The sequence below is a fragment of the Thalassophryne amazonica genome, chromosome 8, assembly GCF_902500255.1.
Source record: "Thalassophryne amazonica chromosome 8, fThaAma1.1, whole genome shotgun sequence".
NCBI lineage: Eukaryota > Metazoa > Chordata > Actinopteri > Batrachoidiformes > Batrachoididae > Thalassophryne > Thalassophryne amazonica.
Window position 1 is genome coordinate 85,676,900 of NC_047110.1, and position 20,216 is coordinate 85,697,115.

At 42.5% G+C, this 20,216-nt stretch overlaps 1 protein-coding gene across 2 annotated transcripts in view; it reads right to left on the bottom strand.

Moving 5' to 3' along the window:
* Window positions 1-1,070: 1,070 nt before the first annotated feature.
* The window catches only part of abtb2b (ankyrin repeat and BTB (POZ) domain containing 2b), a 128,845-nt gene continuing 109,699 nt past the window's right edge, over window positions 1,071-20,216 (bottom strand). For both annotated transcript variants that reach the window (XM_034176870.1, XM_034176869.1), the window contains 12 exons: window positions 19,617-19,706; window positions 18,044-18,145; window positions 17,726-17,822; window positions 12,154-12,289; window positions 11,663-11,940; window positions 11,398-11,576; window positions 11,102-11,207; window positions 4,052-4,154; window positions 3,882-3,969; window positions 3,732-3,800; window positions 2,354-2,467; window positions 1,071-2,046 (listed from right to left, as the gene is read on the bottom strand). In XM_034176870.1, the coding sequence (XP_034032761.1) occupies window positions 1,813-2,046; window positions 2,354-2,467; window positions 3,732-3,800; window positions 3,882-3,969; window positions 4,052-4,154; window positions 11,102-11,207; window positions 11,398-11,576; window positions 11,663-11,940; window positions 12,154-12,289; window positions 17,726-17,822; window positions 18,044-18,145; window positions 19,617-19,706 (1,596 nt within the window). In that variant the 3' untranslated portion in view covers window positions 1,071-1,812. The remainder of the gene's footprint in view (window positions 2,047-2,353; window positions 2,468-3,731; window positions 3,801-3,881; window positions 3,970-4,051; window positions 4,155-11,101; window positions 11,208-11,397; window positions 11,577-11,662; window positions 11,941-12,153; window positions 12,290-17,725; window positions 17,823-18,043; window positions 18,146-19,616; window positions 19,707-20,216) is intronic.

Consider the following 20,216-nt stretch of genomic DNA (forward strand, 5'->3'; position numbering starts at 1 on the left):
TTAGGTTTCTTTCACTGTCTAAATGGCTATATCATGGTTGGACAGTGCAAAGTAAAAACACTCTCGGTAAACTGAAAATGAGGGACTGGTTCTAAAAGACAAAACCCCTCATCAGCAACAGACTTGTAATGTTTCAGTGGGCAGCTGCTAGGAGTCTAAAGTGAATGGCAACTATAAAGTATATGGTCATCTTTAAAAGTTACATTCAGTGAGGTAATCAGGTTTACCTCTGTAGGAGGTTTCTGCAAGGTACCAAACACTTCTAATGGCATGTTCACCTGTTCAGGGGTGCCAAAAAGTGTCTCTAGGCCAGCTGGGTTAAAGTACCATAAGGCTACTTTTACAAGTCTTCAATGTTTAATTACACTGAACAGATGACCAATGAACAGATGAGGACATCTGTTCATTCTGAGTTTTTTTGTGCCTGGTAGTGCATTAGTTTCTGCTTGTTAATGCAGACTCTGCATGATATATAATGTGTCAAATTTTCAAACATATAATTACACTGCACGTTGAAGAAATGTGACTTATAGACAGTGTGACTTTTTTCTGTCTTTGTGATGCATTTTTGATCTAATACTCCGGTGTAACTTATAGAAAATAGTAATTTTATTTTTGTCCCAAGTTCAAAGATGCCCCCCCAAACATCTAAAAATACAGCCTGGTTGAAAAATCCAGGCTGCCATATAGAAAAACAACAAAAAAAAAGTATCTTGCAATGTTCAAGGGAAAAGAAAAACCTGACCACTTCCCTTGATCTAGCCATGCTCCAGAATTTAAGGAGTTCTTTCTTGGCACACAATCCACATTTCATGGGAATCCTAGTCACGTACAAATACTAATGAAAACATAACTTTCTTTGCTTAGGTTTTAAAATAAATTTATCTGGAATACTCTGGCTTCTGATCAATGAACTGGCAGTTTATGAATTGAATCTGGTTTTGGTCCACTTCCTGTAAGCGGTGCTTTGTTTTGGAGTTCAAATGTGGTTTCTTTGTTTTGAAGCAGGTGTGTGCAGACTGAGTTTCCAGGTGAGATTCTGCTTGTGTTTGCACTAGTCAAAGTGACAGTTTTGTTTCCCAGACTTCAGTCATTTATTATTATATTTAAACAGACTTTATGTCCTGTGACAGAGTTTACTGCTGTACCTGTGCTGAAGCGTTTAGTTTCAGTATATTTAAGCTTAATTATCTGAATGTGGAAGAATCGCTACACAGAAGCAACTTTTTAAAACAATAATAATATTACTTTGCTTGGCTTCAAAAACGTAAAAGAAGACATTTTTTAAATACATATTTTTCTCATTAAATAGAAACAGTTCATCTTTCCATTCCTGGCTTATTCTTTAAAAATATAACATAAAAATGTTAGATAAAATGTACAAGAATTCTGAAGGCACGACCTCCGTTCTTCCAAAAGTCCATTGATTTGATTCTTTATTCTTAGTCTAAACAGACGCAGTAGCAGCCAGCTTCCATTAGAGGGCAGCAGCACTTTACAGTTATGCTCATTCTCCACTCAAGCTTCCTGAGCTTTAGAGAAAATGGTTCCAGTTTTTTACTCCAAGTGCACTGCAGTGAGTGTTCAAATGGAACGTTTGCTTCATCAGGACTTAGTTAAAGTTCAACTGCTGCCAAATAATGCGCTCGTCTGTGCGTTACAGTGTCAGAGTAGAGTGGAAGTTGGTCCTTAGCGCTGAGGTCGGATCAGATCTCACTCAGAAAACGTTTGTAGCGTTCGATTAGCTGATCCTGTATCAGTGAAGAAGTGAAACCTCCACGGTGGTCCCACATTTGATCCCGTTGACTGTCCTCAGACTCTGGAGGTGACGTAGAGCGAGCGAAGCCGTTGAGCCAAGGTGGCCTCCAGCTCTTCCAGAGGCGAGTCTCCCCGGCTGTGAACCAGCATGGAGGTCGAGCTGTTCGCTGCTCGAGTCCCAGTGGGTCCTAACAGCAAGATCCTGAAGGCCTCCCTCTCCAGCAAAGCCGGCATCTGCTGCAAGAAGTAACTTTCACAGAATGAGCACAGCTCCACAGAACCGTGAGCCTGCAAAAAGACAAAAAATATTTATTTATTGACACTTTTTAAGCGTACACAGTGCATTGAAAAACAAAATCATTATATGATACATCACTGACATGTTAACATTAGAAAAACCTCATCTTGCTACTGAAAACAGAATCTCTGGCTGCAGCAGCTGATGCTAAATGACGCAAAACGCAGCAATGCTACAGTGTTAAAATTAACAATAATTTACTTAACTGAAAAACAAAAGCATTTGCATAATGTGCAGACAGTAAAATGTGGCTCTGATCGCTGCTTCAAGTCAACTTTTCTTGTGTGTGTGTGTTACCTTAGCTGTTTTGTAGATGCAGACTGCGTTATCCAGACTGATGTTCTCAGAGCAGATGAGTTCACAGTGTCTTTGTAGCGCCCCCAAGTGGAACATGCTAGCAGCTGATAACAACTAGAGGGAAAAAAACTCCACATTAACTCTGTCCATATGGGGTCATTCATATTTGCAAATGTGTATTTCGATCTATGTGTGTATGACCAGAACCACAAATGTGTAAAAAAATAAAAAAAATCTGTGTTTATATAATGACTGAGTGGCTCTTTGTCATTTGATTGGTGCTTTGTATGTCACATGACATGGATTATTCGTCCAATTTGTGTTGCGTTGCATTTAGCGTGCAAATTTGGTTCCATGCGTTTTGTACCATTGCACGCTGCAAACACCGCCCACACACACACTAGGTGGGGCAGCGTTTAGCTAAACATGGCAGTTTCTTTTGCTGATGGACGACGATTTGAGCTAATTCTTCTCACACACACAGAAAAAAAAATCCACTACACTGTAAGCTGTCTGGAGGCATGTAGAGCTGTTAAGATAAAGAGCTGGACGAATTTCTGATATGATTTTTCGCTGTACTGAAGTCTTTGTTTTTGGAACTACACGAAGTCAGTGTACGGCATCACGGACTACATCGTCAGAATTATTTCTTAACTATCTAACTTATTCTAAGTTGACTGGGAACAATTTTAGACTCCTATTTAAAGTTTGTGTTGGACTGTTGACATCAAAGCATCAGTGATGCAGATCAAAACATAAATCCCTTTTCTGTTTATAAATTCATAAAATATCAAATGACAAGGATCTATTTTAGCCGTTATATAAAACAAATAATAAATAAAACATTTGTAGATGTGGTTACACACACATTGATTTTTTACACATGGTTACACACACAGATAGAAATACACATTTGTAAATACCTTTGCTGCAATAATGGCCCCGTATGCAGACTTTATTCAGAAAGAAACAGTCAGAGCCTGCATACTGCAGTAATCCACAAGTTAGAGGATTTTGCTGACTGGCTTCATCATCATGACAATACAGGGATAAAGTTGAAATACCCTAAACTTCTTTTCTGCAGCTGAAGATGAAGGTTTGCAAAGCCTTCCTTTGACTTTGTTTAACTGCTTAAATTGGTCACTAAGTTTTGTAAAATTCTATGCAAAAAGCACAAAAGTTTTCATGTGATGCTGATGCCTTTTTTAAAATTATTATTACAAGTACTACAGGTGATATTTGCTTCAGCAGTTTTTTAAAGTTTTTTTTCCTCCACTGTTGCTCAACGCACATGTAGAATCCAGGGTGGCTATTTTGATCTGAACGTGCGTGTGTGTGATATGACTTTTGGTATGTCTGAATTAAATGTTATTCTCACCTGCAGTAAGTGCGGCACGTTGGTGTGCAGCGCCTCTGTTCCTCCACAGTACAGGTATGACATCATCATCTGCACAGAGCTCCCAGTTACTAACAAAACTACAACAAATATTAAAGTAAATACAGCCGGATGTAAGAATTAATCACGTACCTGGAAAATATTGTACTTGACGTCATTTATCTCAATTTCCTTCTTTGAACTTCCATCTGGACCAGACGTCGTGAGCAGAGACTTGAACCTGCAGAAAACAAGACCATTGTTCATATTATGAGTGTAAAAGTTAGGGGTGTTTGTGACAGTGAAGCAGTCTTCAGTCTCACCTGTCTGAAGCAGTGATCAGCAGGACTCTGTGCCCATAGAACGGCTTCCCTTCCACCAGAAAGGTCACATCTGACATTTCCTGGTTATTAAGGAAGTGAGGATCTGAAAGAAAACAAACCAGCACCTCATTTACTCACAGACCAGGGTAAAGTTAGAGCCCAATCAATATACTGGTTGGCCGATAATATCAGCTGATATGAGCCTTTCACGGACAAACGGACCCGGCGCCACGAGGGGGCGTTTGGGGGCGACGCTCCCTCACGTCATCAACCTCGCCCCCTCAGATGTGAGAGTTATCAAAATAAAAAGAGAAAGAAAAAGAAATACTGGAAAATATAGCGCCTCGCAGTTTCGCGGATTTTTTACTCCAATTTTGCTTGCTGTTTGTTTTTTGTTTTTTTACAGCGCATTGTGCTCTGCGTCCTCATCAAGCAGGCCGGTGTTCTGTCGAGATGCCTGTTGCGGCACCGCGAAGAGAGAGTACGCGCATTGTGTTCTGTGTGTCTGTTTCTAAGAATCTTCTCGCCCAGAAGAAAAAAGAGCGCCAACAACTACCCATAACTGTGTTCTTCAAAAAGACACCTGCTGCGAGGTGTGAGTGGAAAAAGGCGCGACAGTGGCGCGGTGCCAGGATGAAGAGGCGCAATCAGAGGAACTGTGAAATACTGGTCAGTCACTATTAATAATTCCTTGTGTCCAACCTCATAGGTTGATCCGTTAAAATTAAATTCGTTAGTTCTAAAAGCCATCATAATTATTTATAGGAAAACGTTCTATTTTTATTTCTCAAACAAATGTTTGGGCCTGAAAACAGGTTGCTCTTATTTTTCTACTAAGGTTTGAACTTTGAGAGTGTTTACACACGAGAGAAAAGTGAGAAAATGTTAATGCCTGTTTGAGAAAAGTGTATAAAGTGTGTAGTGAGGCGTTTTACAGCCTTAAAACTTCTATAATAATTGTAAAAAATAACACTGTCTACTTCGCGGATTTCGCCTATTGCGGGCTATTTTTAGAACGTAACTCCCACGATAAACGAGGGACCACTGTATATCTACATGAAAGCTTTATCTTATCACCCGTTGTGTGACTCATGCCCAGTTGCGCTGTGTTTGCGCTTGTGATGGAGGGCTGTATGTGGGGTTAATCTACTGTCTCGTGTCATTTCTCAGATCAGTTGTTGGTTTGGTTTTGTGGTATGCAGGAGATCACTTGACCGAGGGTCTATACGTTCAAATAATAATAAAAAAAAATACTGTCATCACTCTTTACTCTTAGTCACTCTCTTACAACGGTGTAGCCTAAATACACAAGCTTTCTAGGAGCGCACCCAGTTCATTACGCATGCTCAGAGGCACGTCCCCTCCGGTGCGCCCTTTTTTTGGGGGGGGGGGGGGGTGACCCCGCCCCCTGTGATAAACTCATCGCCCCCTTAATATTTTTTTTCTGGCGCCGGGCCTGCGGACAAATCTGTATCGCCAACATAAAAACTTTTATTTTCCTAAATAAACACTTTAGCTGTTGGAAAAGGTATCAATACATACTTTGTCGTGCAGAGGGCGGTTCAGTAACATTGTTGACAATGCATAGGTGGGACCCCATTACCCCTTGGTCACATTAGTGACAGGTAAAGTGACTAACCGCTGTTCACTTTCAATCAGAGTGGGGGCTTTACAGCAACAAGTGGCTGCTACGCTGCCAACTCTGGGAGGCCAAAATAGATAAGTTGTCTACTTTATGCAAATGCTGAGAATTGTGACATGGCAACTGTCAAACTAAGCGAAGGCAGTACAACCCTTGCATGACGTACTTTGGTTGGTTAAACAAAATAATTGGAGATGGTGTGATACACTCGCACACAGCTGTAGTTCTCTATGAATCTGATATGTTTGGCTTTTTTACCCGAGGCCAACATATGGCCATCAGGTACTGTGAAGATCCAGCATCCGTCCTTCTGTCTGTCTGTGTTCAGCATATGTCCAGTTCTATTACTGCCATAGTCTTCAAATTTACAGGAAACATTCTTAGAACACAAATCTTGGACAAATTCAAAGATGGCTAACCTTAACATATTTTAAGAGGTTAAAAACTCACATTCTGTTTGAATCCGTTCTGCTTTGTTTTTGAGTGGCAGGGGATGACAGCCAATCAGAGTAGAGCTGCACCGTGACGTCAGTGGCTGGTCTCTTCAAAACCACTTTGCTTTGCATTTATATGCATCTCTCATATATTATGTAAAAGCTAGCGAGAAATAAACACATCTAAAACTGAAAATGGCATTTTTGGAATCTAATAACGTCTCTGAACTTATTGTGCGGACGTTAGCATGGTGACATTACAAGCTGGTAGCTAGCTGCAAAACTCTGTTTTGTTTGTGTGTAAATATATCATCCTCTTTGTCATATATTATGTAAAAGCTAGAGAGAAATAAACACTTCTAAAAACCGAAAACTCCGTTTTTGGAACCTAATAACACCTCTGAACTTATTTTGCGGACATTAACATGGTGACGTAACAGGCTGATAGCTAGCTGCAAAACTCTGTTTCGTTTGTAAAAGATAGCAAGAAATAAACACTTCTAAAACTGAAAATGCTCTTTTTGTAACCTGATAACACATTTTGCGGCGTTAGCGTGCATGCTAACTTCCACTAACTCAAAGCTAACTTCCTGTGGAGCTAAATTTGTCTTATTAATACCAGCAAATACACAGAGGGTGACCTACAAATATTCCTTGATTTGCATAACTTCCACTTTTGTCAACAGCTCATGCACATGCAAAGCCTCCTGTAGACACTGCTGAAACATAAATATTGTCTTTGATTGACTGATTAAAGGACATGTCGCACCGAAATCATAACAATTTAGATTTAGGCTGTTAGTGACCATCCGATGATCCACCATGATTACTTTGTGCACTTCCGTGACCGGTTTCAAAGTATACAGCATTCGCAGCAAATGGTTACAGAGACTTCCGAAAACAAAGTACTCATGAGTACTCGAGTGTTTCCAACAGGTGACGTAGTTACTAGAAGCATCTCAGCATGCACTTCAATGAACAGGGGCACAAATTAATTCCAAAGTTTACACAAGTGTGATGTTGTATTATGACGACTCATTTTTAAGTGAAATTTGTTCATTTTGATGCAGTCACGGTAAAAGCACCAGCTGTGAGAAGGTTTTGTGCACCTGCTGCAATTAGCTTCGTTATCAGACAGAACCTCATTCGTTTTGCTCTGTCTGTTTCTGTTTGAGAAATTTGTGTTTTGCTCTTAACTACGTTACATGCAGAGAATTGCCGCGTGAGACATTTTCCGGAAATGCTCCTGTTTACTCATTTTGGGAGAGGAATAAAAAGCATCAGAAACCACTAGTTATGAGCGCATGTGTGCAGGGAGATTTACAGTCATGAGTACTTTGATGTTGTGTTGCTAACTGGTACGTTAAAACACATGCGACATGTCCTTTAATAGAGGGGCTTCATTGAACATGTACAAATTGTATCTAAGAGAACAATTAATTAAACAACTGCAAATTGTGAAGAACACAAGGCTCATATGGCCGAGGGTATTTTAGCATTGCGTTATATTCTTTTTTTTATATTTTGTAAAAGTTAGCAAGAAATAAACACTTTTATACGAGGTCTATTAGATAATAAACCGCCCCTTTTATTATTTTTTTTAACTATATGGATTTGAATGACGTGCGAATACACCAATCATGCTTGAACCCTTGTGCGCATGCGTGAGTTTTTTCACGCGTGTCGGTGACGTCATTTCCCTGTGGGCAGGCCTTGAGTGAGATGTGGTCCCGCCCTCTCGGCTGAATTCCTTTGTTTCACACGCTGCTGGAGACGGCGCGCGTTGCTTTATCAAAATTTTTTCTGGACCTGTCAGGAATATCCGAGTGGACACTATTCGAGAAATTAAGCTGGTTTTCGGTGAAAAGTTTAACGGCTGATGAGAGATTATGGGGTGTTTCTTTCGGTGTAAGGACTTCCCACAGAGTGGGACGTCGTACAGCGCTTCCAGGCGCAGTCGTCGGCCTGTTTCAACCTGAAAACATCCTAATTTAAGGCTTAATTCACCCAGGACGTCGTGAGAGAACAGAGAAGATTCAGAAGAGGCCGGCATGAGGACTTTATGCGGACATTCCACTGTTTAAGGACATTTTTTAATGAAAGACGTGCGCGCAAATTCGCCGAGTCGTTTCCGTGACGACTCGGCAAATCTGTGTGCGCCGCGACAGGAAAAACACCTCCGTGTTGAAAACCATTTGTAAAATTCAGGCGGCTTTTGATGGCTTTCAACAAGTGAGTAACTGAGAAATTGTTTAACAGCTTGGGCATGTTCCAACTTGCCCGTTAAGGTTTCCAACGGAGGTGTTTTTCCTGTCGCGACCCCCTGCGGTCGGGTCCGGCCCGACATGCGACTCTGCCCGCACGTTCCTTCATTACAAAATGTCCGTTAACAATGGAATGTCCGAATAAACTCCTCATGCCGACTTCTTCTGAAAGTTCTCTGTTCTCTGACGACTTACTGGGTCAACAGAGCCTGAAATGTGGAAGTTTTCAACTTGAAACGGCGAGAAGCTGCCTCCTCGAAGCGCAGATCGCCGTCAGGCACCGTGGGCCGTCCTTACGGCGACACTACCAGACCAAAATCTCTCATCAGCCGTTAAAATTTTTACCGAAAACCAGCTGAATTTATCGAATGGTGTCCACTCAGTTGTGCCTTACAGTTTTGAAAAAATTTTGATCAAACAAAGCAGCAGTCTGAGCCATTCCTAAACAATGAAAAAAATCGACGAGAGGGTGGGCGACTCCTCATTCAAAGACTGCCCACAGGTGAATGACGTAACTGACAGGCGTGAAAAAACTCTCGCATGCCCACGAGGGTTCAAGCATGTCTGATGTAATCACACGTGATTCAAATCCATATGGTTTTTGAAAAAAATAATAAGGTCGGATACTTTTCTAATAGACCTCGTATATGTATCGGAAATTTTTTGACTACTTAATATCGTATCAGGATTGCCCCCCAAAAAACTCCATATCGGCCAGGCTCTAGTCCAGGTCACCTGGTGGAGTCAGTGGCTGCAAAGAAAACCTGCATCCTCTTGGCCTTTTCTGGAACAAGTTGCCCACCCCTGCTCTAGTCTAATGTGTTGTCCTTTTAGCAGCACGGCTGTCTGAGCAGTTTGGTTTTATCAGAAGGTGAATGCCAAAGACAGAATGATTTTTTTTTTTTTCTGAGAATGTTTAGCTTCTCAATTTGTCACAGTTTGAGTATAGACACCTACGAAACATTTTCTGTATCACTGAGCATGTGGTTATAGATGGAAGCTAAAACAATTTTCATCTGTCAGTTTTTTCATTTGTCTTTTGTTTTTTAAGAAAATGTATAAATGTTTTTTCTTTGACAATCCTTAAATTGCCGTGTTTTCCTTTGGTATTGGTGGGAAATGCCATAGAGGTGATAACCAAAACCAGGATTGGGTATCAGATTTTGTCCAATGGAAAAAACAAACAAACAAACAAAAAAAAAACAAAGAAAAAAGAGGCCAGAGTTGACGAGCAGGTACCATGCAGTGGAAAAATGCCAAAGGTGACACGTCACGTATTGAGGTTATGAACTGCATTCCTGTCTCGCACAGATGTTCAAAGCACTTTACAACTGTGCCTCACATGTATCCATTCACACACATGCACACACGCACACACACACTGACATCAGAGTGGTGCTACGCAAGGTGCTCAAATGCACAGTAGGAGCAGCCTGGGGGTTTAGGACTTTGCCCAAGTGCCTTCAGTGATTTTTTTGGTCTGATAAAGAATCACACTAAGGATCCTTTGGTTCCAAGACCACCGCTTTAACCTGTAGACCCCTGCTTCCCAACCTGGAGTCCAAGCACCAAGGACGTACCAACGCCTGAGGTTTTATCTGGGCTGAGGTTATAAAAACTAAAATTTTACCTGTTAAAGTCATAACAACACTTACCAAATGACCAAAACCAATTAAAACAAGAGCACTGTGCTGTGAGACTATGTTTTTTTCTTCAACTTTTTTTGGTTTCTGAATTCTTTTTCAGGTAATTTTCACAGAACATTGGTTATCTCTGCTATGCATAATTTCTCATTCCTTGTTGGCACTTGGTTTCTGACTGATAACTGGAAGATAGACAAATAGGCATAACATTGGAAAACATTTAAATTCAAATTCAAATGTACACAACATTAACATCACTTTGAGCAGATGGAATCAGTTAATCAGTGAAATCACCTGGTGGAGTGGGTGGTTACAAACAAAACCTGCACCCTCTTGGCCCTTCCTGAATCAGTTTCAAACCTCTGGTTTGAGGCCTGTGTCATAACAGATACCATCCTACATAACGCTTTCAGATATGAAAGAAATTCGATCTTTTTTTGACAGTTATGAATTTTTGAAAATTCTTTTACTGTTAAAGGATAGGGATTTATCCAATATTTTTCCTGACTTTGACCTTGAAAACTGAATCATTTCTTGCCTATCAGGATATGAATCCTCTCTAAAAATTTCATAACGACATATGAAAAATTGTGGGTTACATTGGCGGAGGTAAAGATAATTTTCTTTGAGATATTGACTGAGACGTTGTAGGTCGTTTCACTCACAAACCCCTCCTTCAAACTTCTGTCGACCACTGATGTGTGTGTGTGTGTATGTTTGTGGCGGCAACTCTTCTTGACTCCACATTCTGTAACTATTCATAGTCAATCAGAGCATTTATTATTGAGATACACTAGTGGACATTCCTGCCTTGGGGGCAGGGCACAGGTAAACATTCGGCCCCGTTACTGACCACATGTGAATGTGGTGTTAAAACACACTGTCCATTTATTTCAGTTGTGAACATGTTTTGTTTGGAGCATCTTGTGAATGTGAACATGGCTGGTTGTGTGTTTTCAGTTCATTCTATCCAGGCCTCCGCCCACCACATTAGTGTTTACACCGTTTAAAATTCCACTCTCGGAATGCCAACACACAACGCAGATATTGTGAAACTGTGTTCTTACCCAGCTGTGCTGAAAGAGTCGCCTTCATCTCAGGCACGGCTGGAAGCGGGGCCGGGCCAAAACAGTGACTAAAAATAGTTGCCAACTGCTGGATGATGGAATCATTCTGGAACAACATGGAGACGTCAGTATGTCGGCTCACCCTATCATGCAAATTCACTAGTTCTGATCCACAGACACGACAATGTGTGGTACTGTGTGGCCCTGACATTTGACTTCTCAGCAAAATTCATACATACATCATTAACACAGGGACGGACACGAGTGGAGACGCTGAGGTCTAATTTGGGAAGTACCTTGGTGGAACGTAGGGTGTTGAACATGAGTGGCAGGCCTGTGGTGACCAGCTCCTCGCAGTAGTCCTCCTCTCTGATGGTGGAAAAGTCTCTGAGGAGGGACAGGGTGACCCCTGTCCTGGACTGCTGCTGTGCACATCGCAGAGATTCCAGCCACACATGCAATTTCCACGGTACACCTGGTGTGATGGAAGTTATGTTATGTCCTCATTATCGTGTACACACGCACACACACAAATTAAGCACACAAGCTTTTGACAGATACCCATCGCTCGCAGCTCCATGGTGACGTCCAGGTAACCGTGTTCAGCGCTGTAGTAGCTGGCTTCTTGGAGAGCCTTCTTCTTGGCCTTACAGAGTTTCGGTATCCCCCCGTCTGGCAAGGCCCCAGCGCCGGAGGATGGGGCTGAAATAGGGGAGAGGGGGAGGAAAGGGCCGGCTTCTGACTCCTCCCCCTCAACCCCCTCAGCTAAGATCTCCTCCAGAGACAGGACGTCCTCTTTGACTTGCTGTGGCTGAGTTAGGAGCTTTCTCAACACATTCCTGACCAGATAACCGGGACAAAGGGGGAAGAAAAAAGCGACCTTTAGCACCTTTATATTTTCTTACACATCGTGTTCTTACGCAAACAATAAACAGGTGGTATTCTGAGACAGACGGGCTCAACGTATGATAAAAATGTTGCTGAATGTCCACTGGTGTCAAACATGATGTGGACAGCTTCTGTATTAGCTCACGCTGGAGGACAGACTATACCTATGACCGTGAGCCGCAGCATGACTGAAGCAGTTCATGTCTTCATAGAGGGATGATGTAAGAGCGTTCCCGTCGTGGGCCTTCAGTAAGGGGTCAGCGCCTCGTGCCAACAACAACGTCACCATCTCATAGTTGCCTGAGAAACACACACAGCATTACATTACACACTCGGTAACCACAGAGCTCCTTTTAACATCAACAGTGAAAACACATGAGAGATTTTTGGAAATCTGTTCTTCCTGCAGTATGTGTCAACCTCACAGTCTTCATATGCTCACCAGATGAAGAAATCAAAAGTTCTTCCTCACACTTGAAGTCATTTTTCTGCTCATCAGCATGTGCAAACATTTGTAGAAATATTTTCTGCCTGAGTTTCTCCACATGATTACATTTTTGAGAAAAGTGGTCAAAGGTCAGATCTGGGAGCCTGTTGCTGCATCTAACACACCACGGAACTGCCCCAAGTCCTGGCTGGCAACCACCAAGGCAGACAGCTGGTCTGTGTATCTGCAGCAGCTGTGTCACGTGGGTGCACACTTGCCCTTTTCCAGGTGCACTTGGGTTCTCAGCACTGAGGACAGGACTTGGACTCAAGAGCAGGCCCTGAAGCTAATCACCGTCTCCATGGATGAGATAACGGGAAGCGAATGAGAGTCTACAACTTCACCTGGACAAGATACCAGTCTGACGAAGGCTACCTCCAACGCCAAGGTGGGTACCAATTTATACCTGAACGGTCTTAGATAATGTAGATAAACCGTTTGGTCAAAGGACACAGGTGCTATGACCGGGAATTATATCCAGGCGTACATACTGGTCATCCAACTTCTATCCCGCTGAGGTACCTGACCTGCTTTATTTTATCTTTATTTTAATGTGATTATGTAAGATGCAACATAAAAGCTTCAGGCAGAATGATCAGGATGTGGAAACTGTCAATCCTCAAGTCTACAGGCTACTTGCACTTCCTGGTGACTGTGGCAGAGAAGAGAACACTGGACAAACTGCTGGACATTATGGACAATGCCAGTCACCCTCTGCACACAGTCATCACACCATCATCAGCAACCAGAGGAGCCTTGTCCAGGGCTATGAAATGAAAACTGTGTAATCCGAGGAAAATTTCCTGGAATGATTTTCATTTTAATTGTAAACCAAATTATGCATTAACTAAAAACAATTAAACTACATGAAATTCATGAAGACTGAAAAGACTGTTAAAACATTTCAAAAACCACAGCTAAAGCTTGTAGAATATTCTGAAAATCAGGGTAAAATATCAATAACATACCTTATAGTAAAAAAGTCACATATTGTTATGTAAATCCAGTGTCTTTTGTTGTGTGGGCCGCTGAAGAGGAGGTACTGCTGGCCCACCACCACCAGAGGGCACCCTGCCTGGAGTGCGGGCTCCAGGCACCAGAGGGCGCTGCCGCCTCACAGGAGCAGCCGGGTTGACAGCTGACACTCATCACCTGTGACAGCTGTCACCACTCATCTGATCTGCATCGGTATATCAGCAAGACGTCATCTCCACCTCTTTGCCGAGATATCGTTCTACCTGAAAGGTAATATCCTCAGCCTGACTGCTTGATAGAAAGCCCTTTTTGTGATTTTTGTGAGTGATAACAGACTTTTTCTCCAACGAGAGGTGGAGGTAGCTTCCCTGCCGTGCAGATTGCTGGGTGCAGACGCACCCACGTTTAATTGTGTTTTTGTTCCTCGCCAGCAGTACCAGGTCCGACACGCGGAGGCAGTGGCCACCTGGGAGTTCGGGACTTGGCGGCTCCAGTATTCCCGGGGTCTGGTGGCGGAGGAAATCGTGTGGTTCCGGTTCTGCTTTGGACAGGCGTCTCCTATCTTCGAGCCTGCCCACACGACACCTTGTAATTTGACCTCTGATCTATTGTGTAATCTGTTGTGTTTGTTGTGCACGTTCGCAACAGTAAAGTGTTGTTATTTGACCTATTCCATTGTCCGTTCATTTGCACCCCCTGTTGTGGGTCCGTGTACTTACACTTTCCCAACAGTCTTTTTCCCCATGAAAAAAGTCTTCTTTAATAAAAACTCATTTACATTCTTGCGTAAATTCATGTAAATCCATTCAAAGCCACACTGTCTTTTTTCAATGAAAGAAAGTCTAGAGCAATAATAAAAAAGTCACAGTCTTGTCTAAAATCCTGTTTGAACAACACAATGTTCATTTTCCAGAGAGAGAAAAATTCTTACCGTGTTTCTTGATGCCACAGTTCGCTTTTTCTGTTCTTTCAAATGTGTTGATAAGCCAGCAACATTTCCAAGGATTCTTTTCCTTATCAAACTTTTTCAAACTGTCTTTCTCGCCATTTGCTCTGTCTGATGTCGCTCCATGACACAGACATGCTACAAAATTCTTCTTTTAAAAACTTTACAGCTGTAAAAGTTTGCAATGTCCACATGCTACGTTTAGCTTAAGCATCTTGCAAGAGCTACACAGCATCGCTGCAGCACCCAACAGTCCCGCTTTATGACAACTCTCGCAACAGCTACGCTTTGAGTGCATTTTCCTCTGCGAAGTTCCGCGGATCCGAAGACACAGATTTGTATCTGTAACACACAGATCAGTGGCCGCGGACTTATAAAACTTGCACGATGTCGTAAATAAAAGGAAACGCGTTATGATAGGTATTTTAATAACTCAGTGACAATCACACAGAGTACAACCCTAACACCGCCACCCCACCCCCCACCCCCATGATGAAATCCACGGAATTCCTCGGATCCGCGGAGTTTTCACAGCCCTGCTCTTCAGCCACAGACTGCTCCTTCCCAAGTGCAGGACCAACAGACTGAAAAACTCCTTTGTCCCTCAGGCCAACAGACTGTACAACTCCTCACTCAGGGGGAGGAGGAGTAACAGCAAGACAGAGGATGGGAAGGAGAGGAACAGTAGTAGCCAGTAAGCCAGTAGTTTTGGTATTTATATTTGTATTTACATTGGCAAATTGTTTCTTACTTCTACTTTTGATTGCTTTCACTCTGTGTGCTACTGTCCAATGCTGCTGGAACCTCAATTTCCTTGATAAAGTTCTATCAAATCTAAAGTCCCGGTCCCACTGGGGAGAGGATTAATTGCGCATGAATTGAGTATACAAATTTCTGGCGTTCGTTGTCGTCTGCAACAAAATTGACCAGGAATACAAATTTCTCAGTATGAATTACGGATATATTAATAATGTATAGCAAATATATGACGAACAATCACGGATGTATAATGCATGTACTGAGGAAACGGATCGGACGCATTGCGATTATCACAAAAGTATTACGGATGTACTGAGACTGCATTGCGCACGTGTTGCGGAAACAGCGGTGGTGTTGCGCATGCGCGGCATCTGCATTGCGGTCATAGAAGTGCACTCTGGCCTTTCGGCATCACTATTCACACCAACACCACAGCCTCTGGAGCAATTGCTGGACTTGGACAAGTTGATTGGTATGTTGTTGGATGGCAGCAACTATCACACTGCGTCTTTGGGGATCCATAACTACATCTGTACCTCTCCAAAGCTGGACTGGCAATGACGGACAAGTATGTCGATTTATGCCACATTTATATAGTACTTTGGGTTTACGTGAAGTGTTTGTTATGCATTTGCAAATTGTCCGCAAATCAGATGCAAAGCAGACGTAATACAAACGCTTTATCCGTGGCCACTCTGTATGCATTCGCTACAACTTATTTCAGTTCATGATATGGACGTGAAAAGCACACTATATATCCATTTTACACACTGTCCCAGTCCGCCACCAAGCTGCAATACCCCGTCAGATGCGGATATCAGCGGATAACGGCGGATATACAGCGCATAGATTGAGTATGTATTGCGTATGTGAGGCGGATGTCATCCGCAACCAAAATTTTGTGCAGCTCAAAAATTCTGGCAACGGAAAAACATGCCTCTGCGGATAATTGTGGACGTGTGCGGATGTCGGCAGACTCATACAAGCATGTTTCACGGATATTGCGGATGTTTAGCGAATATAAAGCAAGTCTGTGTGCAATTAAATAAGTCATAAAAACTTAGGACACTGTTAAATTTGGATGAAGTCCAACAAAGTGGGACACAGCACTGGCCTGAGTATTTCTTTGACAGTTTTTAAAATGTTCTGTTTTAAATATTTTTCTGCGTACAGTCAGATGTGTATAAAAATGTGACAGCGTCATTTTTCGAGTTCTTCTAAGAAGTTATCAGGCTTCTGTTGATAGCTGAGTGGTTGACATAGTAGAGAAGCTTGAATCTTCGACTGGACTGGGTTGCTTGACGTGTGGACGTTTCGCTTCAAATCACAGAAGCTTCCTGAGGCCTGTCTAAGGTGTACCCTGCCTCTCACCCAGTGACCACAAGGATAAGCTTTCCCCTCACTCCACCCCCATAACCCTGGAACAAGTGGGTTTAGAAAATGAATGAATGAATTATTCTCAAGTTTTAATTGCGATCCTTGATGTTATCAGTTCCCTATTTGCGTATTTTATCAATTGCTTGTGGTTCTTCTATGGAGGAGGTGAATTTGGATCATATCACAATACTTATTTACAGTATTAAAAAAGCAAAAGAAACCATGAAATTCAATAGATGTGCCACGATAGTATTATCATGATAAACGATGTATTGTTCTGCGGCTACTGCAAAAGATTTCCAGCTCTCGCTATGTTTGCAGGAGAAACCGTTGCGATCAGGTGCAGCTAAATTGAAAGGCAAACAATCCACCAGAGGACATGAAGCCAAGCTAACCTAAATTATGTAAGCCGTTACCACCAATGAAAACTAATATTTCAACCAGGAGCCCCGTTACTTTTCCTTGATCCCACCATCACATGCAAAATTCACACAGAAAAGCTTCAGCTCAGGTTCAAACCTATGACCATCTGAGGTACAGCACAAGAACCAGATCCAAACTCAAACCCCCTACAACCCCACAAACTCTGAGCATCGTTGCCGCCTCACTGTGGCTGCTTTGCTGTTTCATTCTTTTATATGTGTGTGTTTATATTCTAGCTGTATTCTGGTTTTGGGGGATCACACTCAGTGTGGTAATGAGCCAATTTCCCCACAGGGCTCAATACAGTTTGAGCTTCCTTTCTTTAACATTTCCAAACATACACACACTCTCACACTGGGAACTCATCACGCTGTCACTGCGGCCATGTTGAGCACGAGTGTGTTGGATGGTGTTCTCTTTTCTACAGCTGTGTGTGGTTTTAAGATGATCCCACAGAGGAATTCTGCCCAGAGGCTTCTAAACAACCACAGGCAGCGCATCCTCACTTACACCCCCCAAGTCAGTCCTTGTGCTGCTCTTCAAGCTCATACAGAAAAGCAGACAAAGTGTTTGTCTGATATTCAGGAGAGATTTTTTTACAGTTCCAAGTGTGTTGCTCATTAACGTTTTGTTTGACTCTCCTACAGGCTTTAAAAACTGAAAATTAACAGCCAGGAACATCATCTCGAACAGAACATGAATGACTGCTGCTGTTTAACATCATCTGTGCCTTATGTAGTGGTGTGTGTGTGCGTGTACGCGGGTCCACCTGCTGCTGAGGCCAGCTGTAACGGGGTGTCTGCTGAGCTCTCTTGCCCATTGCGGACTGCTGCTCCTTCCACATTGGCTCCTGCATCCAACAGGAGCTGGACAGACGTAAAGAACACTCTTAGTGACGGCATTTATCTGCTATATGTGCAACATTTGACTTGCTGCAATGACTGCAGTTCATGGCTTCACATCTGTTAACCACCTTTACTGTGCACATGCAGCATGTCGTTTTCAGTTTGAAAAACAGCATGCTGAGACATGCCAAAGAAGAAATTACAAACTAACTGTACTTGGTATTTGTGTATTACTTTCCAACCTGCACTACGGAGATGTGTCCGTGCAGAATGGCGAAGGTGAGGGCTGCCCAGTGTCGACTGTCGGGGTGCACAGAGGGGTGCTTTGGGGAGCATGGTGGAACCTGGTGTAACAGCACAAATTAGTGTGATGCACAAGTACGAGAGGCTTGAGAAAACACCAGACGAAGAGCAGTTTTGTCCAGTCAGTGCCAGTTTACATGATGTGATGTTGGATCTCTGCTGTCCTGATTTACAAGCATACATAATGTATGATGATACCCAGCTTTATCTATCCATGAAGCCAGAGGACACACACCAATTAGCTAAACTGCAGGATTGTCTTACAGACATAAAGACATGGATGACCTCTAATTTCCTGCTTTTAAACTCAGATAAAACTGAAGTTATTGTACTTGGCCCCACAAATCTTAGAAACATGGTGTCTAACCAGATCCTTACTCTGGATGGCATTACCCTGACCTCTAGTAATACTGTGAGAAATCTTGGAGTCATTTTTGATCAGGATATGTCATTCAAAGCGCATATTAAACAAATATGTAGGACTGCTTTTTTGCATTTACGCAATATCTCTAAAATCAGAAAGGTCTTGTCTCAGAGTGATGCTGAAAAACTAATTCATGCATTTATTTCCTCTAGGCTGGACTATTGTAATTCATTATTATCAGGTTGTCCTAAAAGTTCCCTAAAAAGCCTTCAGTTAATTCAAAATGCTGCAGCTAGAGTGCTGACGGGGACTAGAAGGAGAGAGCATATCTCACCCATATTGGCCTCTCTTCATTGGCTTCCTGTTAATTCTAGAATAGAATTTAAAATTCTTCTTCTTACTTATAAGGTTTTGAATAATCAGGTCCCATCTTATCTTAGGGACCTCGTAGTACCATATCACCCCAATAGAGCGCTTCGCTCTCAGACTGCAGGCTTACTTGTAGTTCCTAGGGTTTATAAGAGTAGAATGGGAGGCAGAGCCTTCAGCTTTCAGGCTCCTCTCCTGTGGAACCAGCTCCCAATTCAGATCAGGGAGACAGACACCCTCTCTACTTTTAAGATTAGGCTTAAAACTTTCCTTTTTGCTAAAGCTTATAGTTAGGGCTGGATCAGGTGACCCTGAACCATCCCTTAGTTATGCTGCTATAGACGTAGACTGCTGGGGGGTTCCCATGATGCACTGTTTCTTTCTCTTTTTGCTCTGTATGCACCACTCTGCATTTAATCATTAGTGATCGATCTCTGCTCCCCTCCACAGCATATCTTTTTCCTGGTTCTCTCCCTCAGCCCCAACCAGTCCCAGCAGAAGACTGCCCCTCCCTGAGCCTGGTTCTGCTGGAGGTTTCTTCCTGTTAAAAGGGAGTTTTTCCTTCCCACTGTAGCCAAGTGCTTGCTCACAGGGGGTCGTTTTGACCGTTGGGGTTTTACATCATTATTGTATGGCCTTGCCTTACAATATAAAGCGCCTTGGGGCAACTGTTTGTTGTGATTTGGCGCTATATAAAAAAAAAATTGATTGATTGATTGATAATGTGCAGGATTCTGATCAATCTGTGCATCTGGTGGAAATTTAGAAGCAGCATTTACCGCCACATCCAAGTTGGCCCCGGCATCGATCAACATCTGGACTAGAGCCTCATCCCCAGCTGCACAGGCGTACATCAGAGGGGTCATCCCCTGAGTCATAAACAGAGAGTCAAAATGATGCATAAGGAATGAAACGTGCTCACACATCTTACCAGGTATTTAGAATCTTCATTATTTTTGAGTTTGAGGCAGACTGCATGACTAACACTTTTGCACAGTACTGCACATTGGTGCAATATTTATCTCAACACATACTGCATACTGGTGCTGCACGTCCAACATCAGTGACATCGTGATCTCTGCATGCACAATAATTATATCATGGGAGGTGCAGTGTCAAGTAAAGCAAATTAAAGTCAAACACTCTTCACAACATTGTTGCTTGTTTTAAAAAACTACTCAGCACAATTCTCATCTTTCATTACTAACCTACAAGAGAAGTCTGTGTGATCGAACATAAATTACTCTGATTTCAGGGATCGTAGACACAGCCTTTTTTGCAAGTGAGTGACATGCACCTGTAAGCTGTTGCAAACTATGGTCTGGGATAAGACACTTTATCTGCATTGTCTCAGTCCGTACAGCTGTAAATGTGGGTCA